Below are 10,503 nucleotides of genomic sequence, written 5' to 3' on the forward strand. Positions count from 1 at the left end.
TCCCACAACTGCAAATTGTTTAGCTTGCAACCTCTTTACTCAACAAGCAGTGATTTGGGGGTGGGGGGAAATAAAAAAATTCAAAATTTAAAATATAACCCATAACTCTATACTGACCTACTCATTCAGAACTCTTAATGAACTCTTGTACTGTGATACTTAAAGGAGCCTGAAGTTCAAAAATATCTGCTTTTCTGCAAACTGGGGCCCTTATGGAATCCCAGCTTCAAGGTAACCCAAGCCACTAACACTTTGGCATCACACCTGGGTGACCACACACATGCATACACACAGGTGCAAAGCAGGGGAACGTAATCAGCATGAGTGTATGAAAGAAACAAAAGAGATTCTTAAAACATGCTGCTTTGTGTGCTCTGCTGTACTTTCAGACTCTATTCACTTCTTTCCATAGGTCCAGCACTTTTTTTCTAGCTTCCTTCTGCTCACTGATCACTCAGAAAAACAACAGAGGTTTAGTTCCCTGCAGTAAAATCCCCAAATATTTTGGGAACAAATGTGGGTCAACACACTCCTGAAGGGTCTGCCATCCCATGCCCTTCACTTAACACTTTTGTACCACCATCAGTTTGGTGATTGTCTCAGGTCCCAAAAAACCAGCAGCTTCTAAACCTCCTTGGCACTCAGCCTGTGAGGAAAGTGTCTGTGGTCAGGAGTCTTGTGCCACAAAAGCACCAGAGCTGAGGGAAACTGGAACAGATGGTGTCCTTCCTTGCTGCCTGCCCCCATGGCAACAGGGTCTGCAGGCAAGTTTTGGGGGTTTTTTCCACTCCATGGCCCTGGTTGGGGTCAAAATTGGCGTACAGTGGATAGACAGTTGCTGAGCAGCTCCAAGAAGCACAGACCTCTCTAGATGGAGCTCCTCTTCCAGCTGAAGGTACCATGAAATGAGGTGTCCTGTTGCTTGGGACCAGTACTATTCAGTGTCTTCATCAATGACATAGACAGTGGGATTGAGTCCATTGTCAATGAGTTTGTGGATGACACCAAACTGAGTGCTGCAGTTGACATGCTTGAGGGAAGGGATGACATCCAGAGATGGCAGGCTTGAGGGGAGGGGCAATGTCAACCTCATGAAGTTCAATAAGGCCAAGTGCAAGGTCCTGTACCTGGGTTGAGGCAATCTCCAACAGCAGTACAGACTGGAGGATGAATGGATTGAGAGCAGTCCTGTAGAGAAGGACTTGTGGATACTAGTAGATGAAAAAGTTATGTATAATTCAGCAATGTGTGCTTTCAGCCCAGAAAGCAAACATATCCTGGGCTGCATCAAAAGAAGCATGGCCAGTAGTTCAAGGGAGGGGATTGTCCCTGACTATTCTGCTCTGGTGAGACCCCACCTGGAGTACTGCGTTCAGTTCTGCAGTTCAGCAAAAGACATGGACCTGTTGGAGCAAGTCTAGAAGAAGGCCATGAAAATTATCAGAGCTAGAACACCTCTCCTACGAAGAAATGCTGAGAGAATTGGGGTTGTTCAGATGGGAGAAGAGGTTCCAAGAAGACTTTATTGCCACCTTTCAATACATAGAGGGGGCTTAGAAGAAAGATAGAGAGAGACTTTTTACCAGGACCTGTAGTGACAGGACAAGGGGCTTTAAACTGAAAGAGGGTAGATTTAGATTAGGTATAAGAAGGACATTCTTTACTGTGAGGGTGGTGAGATGTTAGAACAGGTTGCCCAAGGAAGTTGTGAACGCCCCATCCCTGGAAGTATTTAAGGCCAGGTTGGATGAGGCTTTGAGCAACCTGATCCAGTGAAAGATGTCCCTGCCCACGGCTGGGGGGTTAGACTAGATGATCTTTGAAGGCCCCTTCCAACTCAAACCATTTTGTGATTGTATGACCCTGGGAAATGGAGGCGGAACTGCATTTAGGGCCCAGAAGGTAGTTTTCCCTCAGATTCCCAGCAGGAGTCAGGGTATAAGCATGTAAGCACACCAGGGTTTGGCTCTAGATGGTTAGCTATTATTTTGGTTAATTAATTTGATGATATTTTACTTTCCCAGGCCTGAGGCACCCTGGCAGACCATGTATGTGGCTGGGGCTGAGGGGTGGACAGTCTTTGCCCAGAGGTGATCCTTCCCCTCAGCAGCCCGGGACAGGTGCTTTGCCTCTCTGCACCTCTCCTCCCTGCTCTGTAAAATAAGGGTAACACTGAGTCCTTCCAGAGAGCCACTGCTCCAGCATGCAGAATTTTTTTACTCTCATTTGCAATGTTTTATCACAAAACAGGAAATCCCATGCAATGGGTGCTGGGGGGAAGCAGAAAGCCCAACCTGCTGGTCTGCTCCTCTACCTTCTCCCCAGGCAGGGAGTGCTTAGGAAAAAATGCTATTTTCCTCCTTTATTTCTGTTTTCCCATCAGCCAGGTCCAAGTTTAGCAGCAAAAGCAGATGATACAATTTTTGAGCCATTTGTTTGGCACTCAGAGGAAACACATGGCCTACAAAATGAAGGGAAAGGCACAATTGCTTCTCCTTCAGGCTTATACATGGATGGCTGATCCACCCACTGACTTCTCCGAAGGGTCAAAGGAGGAGAAACCTCTCACTGCAGCCTTATGTTAACACACTGTCAGGGAGAGCACCCTGAAGACTGCAAGTCAGCAAGATCCCAGCCTAATATTGTGCAAATAGCAAATGAAAAGGTCAAAACATGGTTACTTTAATAGAGTGACCATGCAAGAGCAGTGAGTAACAAGATCCTCCTGTTCCTCAAGAGAAACAAATCTGTGCTAAGCTGATTGCTCAACTTCAGTAACAGTCTACAAGACTCACGAGGCATGCACAACTGTAAACAAATGTGAGACAAGAAATATGAAAATGTCACTTGTCACAGATTACAGGACTTGTAAACCTTGGAAACCAAGTCTCCATTGCTCACTAACCTCTGCCTGTGCCAAGGTTATTTCTGTGTTACTGGGGTCCCTTTATGTCAGGTAAGTGGGTATTTGTCCCCAGTGGCAAACATACAGGTCTTTTGCCATTGGGGGGAGGGTGAAAAGGCGTTCTCTAACCTGAGTTTGGTAACTCATGTGAAAATCGGAGAGAAAACAAGGGAATGTGTAGCTATATGTGGTTTCATGACAAGCAGTAGGCAAGGGAGTCCTCAGGGTTTGCTGCTGCTGCCACTGAACCCCCTAAGTGACGACCACTGAGTTGAGCAGAACAGGATCAGTCACTGATTACTCTGTAGAAGCTGCTTCACCCTGATGGGACTACTCACACATGCAAACCAAACATTCAAAGAGCTGCGCGGGGGCAAGGCCTCTGTAAATGTTTGGAGTGGAGAAGCAAGGGAAGGAGATGTGCGCTGCGTTTCATGCTGTATTTCAGAACGTACTGCTTGAAAATATGCATCTATGGAGAAAAGAGCACTTCTACCAATGGCAAACACAAACTCAGCATTCCACATTCAGGCCTCCTATTGAATGCTCATTCCCCAACAGGGACTTCAGCTTTTGGCTCACATGTAATATTTGTCATATATTGTATTCCATACTTCTTTGCTGTGCAGCTGCATAAATATCAGACTTAGAAGAACATAGTTTAATCACTTGAAAACACTTGAAAACATGACTTTATGAAGTGATGAACAAACCATTCCTATTCCTTGCTTTTCAAACCAACAATGCTGAAATGTCCAGCACAGATGTCTCATTTTCACTTCCAGATGTTTTCTGTATTGGGTGGCAATACTCAGTGGTAGTTTTATTTGAGGAATTGTTTTATATTAGGGCATGTAATACAAGAAGTCATAGAGAAATACAGAAGCCATTTAATTAAAAAGGCTATGAGATGTGATGGTGTCCTGGTTTTGCATATAGTACAAAAGGAGAAATAAATGACTTCCTATTCCAAAGCACCAGAATGTCATCATTTGATGATGAGACAAAATCTAAGAGAAATAAATTAGAAAATATTTTGAGGATACTGGTCTGATTTCACACTCTAAGAATCAGTGATATTTTTGCTCCTAAACCACAGAATTTATTTAAAAATACCCTTTATCCACTGCTTTTATTTCTAATGATGATTAAGAACACCACAAAGATCTCCCTCACTCCTTCCTTAAAAACTAGCAAACCTGCCTTGAAATGTACGTTCCACATGCACAAAGTGGAAGTTAAAACTTCTGCTTGCAGACTGCTAAAACTAGTAGGCAAAATTTCTTCTGGGGGCCAGAGGTTATATCTATTAAGCTTTATTCCTTGCAGATGTAATTGCAGCTATTTTGTTTCAGGGGAGTCCTAGAGAAAGGTTCCATGCAGGAATGACCTCCCAAGCACACACAGCTGCTGTGACATTGCAGCACTTCCATATCTCAACATTTTTTCTTCTGTCCTTCAGCAGTATGGCTCAGATATTCCTTTTGTTCAAATATAGGATTTAATTTTCAGCACAGTCAAAAGACCCATTTAAAGTCCCATCTCAAGAGAGAAATTGTAATGTTGACAATTTTATCAAGATCCATGTTTGTTTGTGTTTTCCTGAAAGCACCTTACAAAAATTGAGAAAAACTACATCCACTGGCTCCCCTTCCCCAGCTAGGTGGGTGACCTTATCGTAGAAGGATATCAAACTAATTAAACAGGACTTTCCCTTTGTTAACCTATGTTGACTGTGTCTGATGATTGAACTGTCCTTCAAACACCTTTCAATAGCACCCAGTATGATCTTCGTAGGCATCCTCAATCAAAAGGTTTGCCTTCTGATTTCATCCAAGAATGCAGAATAACTGCTTATCTTTTGCCTATGTTCCTGCCTCCTCCATCTCATATCAAGTATTGCAGAGGATAAAATCACAGAATCATAGAATCATAGAATGGTCTGGGTTGGAAGGGACCTTAAGGATCATCTAGTTCCAACCCCCCCTGCCATCAGTAGGGACACCTGCCACTAGACCAGGTTGCTCAAAGCCTCATCCAGCCTGGCCTTGAACACTTCCAGGGAGTAACAGCCACAGCTTCTCTGGGCAACCTGTTCCAGTGTCTCACCACCCTTACAGTGAAGAACTTCTTCCTAATATCTCATCTAAACCTGCCCTCTTCCAGTTTAAAGCCATTACCCCTTGTTCTGTCATTAACTGCCCTTATGAAAAGTCCCTCCCCAGCTTTCCTGTAGGTCCCTTCAGGTACTGGAAGGTCGCTATAAGATCTCCCCAGAGCATTCTCTTTTTCAGGCTGAACAGCCCCAACTCTCTCAGCCTGTCCTCATGGGAGAGGTGCTCCAGCCCTCGGATCATCCTCCTGGCCCTCCTCTGGACTCGTTCTAGCTGCTCCATGTCTTTCTTGTGCTGGTGGCTCCAGAACTGGACTCAGTACTCCAGGTGGGGCCTTACAAGAGCAGAGTAGAGGGGGAGAATCACCTCCCTCGACCACAAAATAATTCACAGGCTCTGAACAGAAATACATTTTTTATGGCTGCAAATTTCCAAAGGTCCAGTGTGTACACCCTGAAATCTTTCTTTTTTTTTCTTGCAAATTTCCTTGACTTTTCAAAAGAAAACAAAGATACAAAACACTCACTGAAAGCATCAAAATATACTCTGAACAATTTGTAAAGACAGCAAATTATTGTTTTATTCATGAACATAAAATAAGTGTAAATATTTGTGGCCTCCAAGCTTATATTAAAATAGTAACATAAATTTCTCAGAATATATCTAAGGCCCACAGAAGTCACTGGAACAGCTCTAGCAAATTTCATGGTCTTTGGAAAGGGACAAGAATTAATTTGCTTAATGGATTCATTGGATCAAATAACTTATCACTTGATAGGTGATTTGGACGGAGCTATGGCTCAAACTGATTCGATTCCTTCCACATTCACACACACAGAAACACAGTAAAATGCTGGAGTTTCCCATTGTATGTCTTCTGAAAATAATGGCTCTGTTAGGGATTCCTCCACCTCTTCTTCAGATAACTGGTAAATGCATGCAGGACTGCTTCTTGAAGTCTGTCACTGTGGAACACCCATAAAGGGACGAACTGCAGGACACATGCCTTCAGAATAATCAAGCAAAAACAATAAAAAGGCAAAGGGGTTTAGGAACCTCTTGAAAGAAATTAACTGAGTGTTCAGAAAGGTCATAGAAAACAGTAAATGCAAAAGCTTTTACTTTATACTTTCAGTATGCATGTTTTTCTTAGAGGGAGATGTTAATTCCTCTCAGTTTTCAGCAAATCTGTTCTCATCCCTGAACTTTCATTAAATACTCATCAGCTGCCATGTATAAATATTTATTCTATTTAGTTAGCTTGCTGTCCTAAAGAAACTGTGTTTATTTGATAGCACATTTTGGTTTTATGTCCTTTCCCACTAGTAACTTTTGAATCTGCTGGACAATTTCTGTAAAGGAGTAGGAGTCTCAGAAATGTTCCTAATAGCGTCACAAAAACAGGCAGCTGCAAGAAGGATAAAGACTAACCATATATCAAACTGAGCTCAGCTCGAGACACAAAAAATGGAGAAAGTCACACTGTGCTGATACCACTGTACTTTACTTGTTCATTCCTTCCTCACTTCATAATTTACTGGTGCTGTATTAACCTTAATAACCTATGCACTCTTTCTTGTTTGATGACCTGAAATCGATAAAAAAAACCCCGCTGAGCCCAGAGAGCCTTGCTTCAGCCTTTGAGACACATTCACACACTATGAAATTCAATTACCAGCATTTCATGGGCTAAACATCCAAAAATCTCATCTCCAAAGGTAACATAGTCCAGTGATTCACTAACAAACTCCTCTGCCGTCTTTGTAATAAGACCAGGTTTTTGGTACATTGTCATTGGAGTAGAAACACCGTAAGGAGCCACTACCTACAATAAGAAATCATAATAACAGTGTAATGTTACCTAACATTTACATAAGTCCATTCACTCTGCAGAATCCTACATCATCTGACAAATTCTAACAGATATTTGCAATGGATTAAGTAATTATGTGGAATAAGTAATGGTACTATGGTGGCATAAGGAAAAAAGCCTATAGCTGCATGCAGGGAAGAGAGAAATCTTTGACACGGTCACCTAAGCACTTCACCAAAGACAGCTATACTCTACAGATTTAGGCACCTCAGATATTCTTTAAATATTTGTTACAATGAAGGCAAATACGGCAAGATATAGCATCACCTGTATGATAATTCCCTTTTCCTTGTACTCTGCTTGTAATGCTTTGGAGAAAGTGCTTATAAAAGCCTAGAACAAAATAAAACAAAGTAACATTAGCACAGGAAACTAAGTACTTTCACATATGCTCACAAATGTGTGTAAATAGGTCCTTAACATGGCCAAGCATCATACAACCTAACGCACACTGCAGTGGTGAAAAACATAGAAATGAACATTTCAAGACACGCATTCTGCTGGTGCACATTGGGCAATGGCAAGATTTACTGTTTATCTGCACCAGAAAAGAGGGAGCCTGGCATTGAAACAAGTACTACAGCAGACTGGATTGAAAGCTTTGTCACATTTATGAAAATGCAGAGATATAAATGTCTGAGTCCCATTTATTCTAGCTATTGTTTCATGCAGCTCTCACCTCTGGCTAACACCTACCCTCCCAGTTCAAGGCTTACACTGCCGTTTCTCTTGTAATAAGAAGGGGAATGAAATATAAGACCTCCCCGGAGCCTTCTCTTTTCCACCGCCCCAACTCTCTCAGCCTGTCCTCATAGGAGAGGTGCTCCAGCCCTTAGATCATCCTCGTGGTCCTTCATAGCTTGAACTTCAGCTATGTTCAAGCAAATATTGTTAGAATTTTTAATTTGGAGCAAACTTGAGCTCTTCATTTTTATGAGCTCTGGGCTTTTAATTGAGAACAAAATTTCAAGGACAATCTATGAAGTCAGGTGACTCACCACCCTCCTACAAGGAGTTTTATTCTTGGTTTCATAAGCAAAATCTAGTGCTTTTGTAGATCTACAGTTTTGAGCAAACTAGCTAAGATAGCCTGGTGAAAATCATCGATTCTTGAAACAAGGACAGATTGTGAGCACTGGCATAATACTATTTAATCAAAGGCAAAAATGTTCTAATGATCAGATATACCTTCAGCTGATTTCATTTACATAGGTTCACTGTTTCTTAGTTCTCAGCTAACGCTCATTTACTTCACTTCATTATTTCAGTGGAGCAACACTGATTTGTGTTCTGAAAACCTGGCCCTATATTGCTGATACAAATGCTTTGGTGCACACTTGATGGGGATTTTTTATAAAGCAATGGGAACTACTTACCTTAGAAGCTGAGTACATTGTGTATAATGGACAAGGGAAAGTACCCAGACCAGAGGACAGGTTCAGAATAAGACCTCTTTGTCTGAAATTTAATTTAAATAGTTACATACAGTTTACATTTGGTAGTACTATAGTAAAAGCCTGCACAAGTTCAAAACAACTATTTTCCCCTAAAAGGCATAGATACTGTACTAGACTTCAAAAGACCCTATTTTTATGGTTTAGTTAGGTGCAATTAAGTCTAAAACAGCTAGGAATAATGTCATAAGTGAAATTCAAATGTCCGGTGCAATCAGAACCCTGGGAACATTGTACATGCTACTGTACATCTAACAGAGCAAAAACTGCCATCAGAGGAAAGATTTTATGCTCCTAAGTAATTGGTAAGTCCCCTTTGCTCATTAGCCAGCACATTCTTTTTCCTGCTCCACGCATCTGTTGTTTCAGCTTCCCTATTCACAACTCTATGTTCAAATCACTAAAAACAATCTATTCAGCAACAACCAGGAAAAAAACAAACTCAAACAATTAAACAGTAAGAACTCATTTTATTGCCAAAACAAAAAGCATACACTGTCCTCTAAAATGCAGTAGTTAACAATGTTTTCTAGAAACTGCCTCTGAAGACCTTAACTTCTGCTTTCAGGATCCCTGTATCTAAAACACACACTGTATTAAATGAAGAAAAAGGATCCTTAATTGCATGGCTGAATTAACCTCCATGATGTGGTACAGGTATTTCCAGACCTTGAAAACTATTATTCCAAGTACATCTACCACTCTTAGAAGAATATGGCAATATATTCAAATGCCATTTCTTGCTTAATTAGACCCATCACATGCCATTTTATTTCTGCAACACCTGCATGTTTTTGCTGGACACAGACCTGTATTTTATATTTTCTGTCTTGTTCTACAGTTGACAGACAATTTGTGGCAGTTCCCATCATTCATTCACACAGCACTAACAGCAACAGAAGAAAATCTTACTGATTTACATACTGTAAAGTGCAGAAGTTAATAATGAAAAAGCATAGCTACCACTGAATAAACTGGAGGTAGCATCAAAATACTATTGAAAGTTCTTGAAGAAATATTTTTACCTTGGCTCCATTTGTTTCAAAATTATTTTTGTCATCTGTAAGACAAATATATTAAAAATTATATTAATTCTCCCTCTTTCTGATTGTGTTTTTCAATTGATCTTGTTTTATGCACAAGATTTCCACTTGCTCAAGCCCCAATCATATGTATACAGTTCTAATAGCTAAAATGTGACACACTCATGGTTTTGGAAAACATTTTAGAAATGCTAACAGTGTGCAAATCATCTGAATTGTCAAAGATTCCAAAGGTGAGTCTTCTAAGTAGCAAAAGTCTTATGCTTATCCAAAGTTTTTCAGCAGTATCTGAATTTCATCATTCTTCAATACAGAATCATAACTATAAGGAGAAAGCTAACTTCATAGAGTTTTTGCATTTTCACTTCTGGCTCTACCTGGATCAGAAATAGTAGAAAATTAAGAGAAGAAAACTTTTATTCTGTTACAAAATAAATATTTTTTGATGATAATTATTTAATCATGCACTCTTTATTTTAACAGTAGACTTAATCACACTTGTGATTTTTAAAGTGCAATTAAATCTGGTTTTAGTTAAGAAATCTGCTTCTGTTTGTTATATTTGAAGAGTGTTATTGACATTAAGCCTAAGTCCCTAGGGAATTTATACTCATACTATTGACTTTTTATAAAACCACACATAATGTATGAATCTGAGGATAAGAGTGGGACTTAAAAAGGGCAGTAATGAAAAGTAGTGCAAAAGGAATTATGCATCTTAATTCAGTTCTTGTTAATTCCCTGTTTTCAGCAGCATCATGGTGTGAAACAGGGTAGTAGAAGCAGGGTGAAGTTCACAAGCTTTGTCTTCAGAAAGGGTGACAATGCAGCTGGGTCACATCAGCTTGGGTGAAGGGGGATTCCCCAGTAAAGTGGAAAGGGAAAAACATGGGAAAAGGTCCTGCTTTTGCAGAGCTGGAAATCCCACTGGCATCTGTGGGAGCCAGGAATACCTGGAGCTCGGGCATCCCACTGCCGTAGATGGTGAGCAGGAATCAAGGCAGGGAGGTAGGGAAGAAACCCCCAAACAGAATTAAAGAGGGTTTGTACCTAACCAGGATTAGGAGCATGATTTGGATCTGCACTATCTGGAATGGATGAGGAGTTAAATAAA

The 10,503-nt window shown here is 40.8% G+C and overlaps 1 protein-coding gene across 1 annotated transcript; it reads right to left on the reverse strand.

The window, feature by feature from the left end:
- Positions 1 to 5,914: 5,914 nt before the first annotated feature.
- LOC114818478 (testosterone 17-beta-dehydrogenase 3-like) lies at positions 5,915 to 9,406 on the reverse strand. The gene is made up of 5 exons (XM_029084479.1): positions 9,372 to 9,406; positions 8,269 to 8,350; positions 7,160 to 7,225; positions 6,695 to 6,844; positions 5,915 to 6,025 (listed from the first exon to the last, which is right to left on the reverse strand). Exons 1-5 carry the CDS (start codon positions 9,404 to 9,406, stop codon positions 5,915 to 5,917), a joined length of 444 nt encoding a protein of 147 aa, XP_028940312.1.
- Between the last annotated feature and the right edge of the window lie 1,097 nt (positions 9,407 to 10,503).

This window comes from Antrostomus carolinensis, unplaced genomic scaffold (assembly GCF_000700745.2).
Source record: "Antrostomus carolinensis isolate BGI_N321 unplaced genomic scaffold, ASM70074v2 scaffold14824, whole genome shotgun sequence".
NCBI classification, from domain to species: domain Eukaryota; kingdom Metazoa; phylum Chordata; class Aves; order Caprimulgiformes; family Caprimulgidae; genus Antrostomus; species Antrostomus carolinensis.

Bases quoted from the DNA above. Each gene is read 5' to 3' on its own strand.
- LOC114818478 (XM_029084479.1), bottom strand. From the start codon at position 9,406: ATGACAAAAATAATTTTGAAACAAATGGAGCCAAG. The intron at 7,226-8,268 runs GTAAGTAGTTCC...ATTTTGTTCTAG, and splicing joins CAATGTACTCAGCTTCTAAG to GCTTTTATAAGCACTTTCTC. The intron at 6,026-6,694 runs GTAATTGAATTT...ATTATTCTGAAG, and splicing joins GTTTAGCCCATGAAATGCTG to GCATGTGTCCTGCAGTTCGT.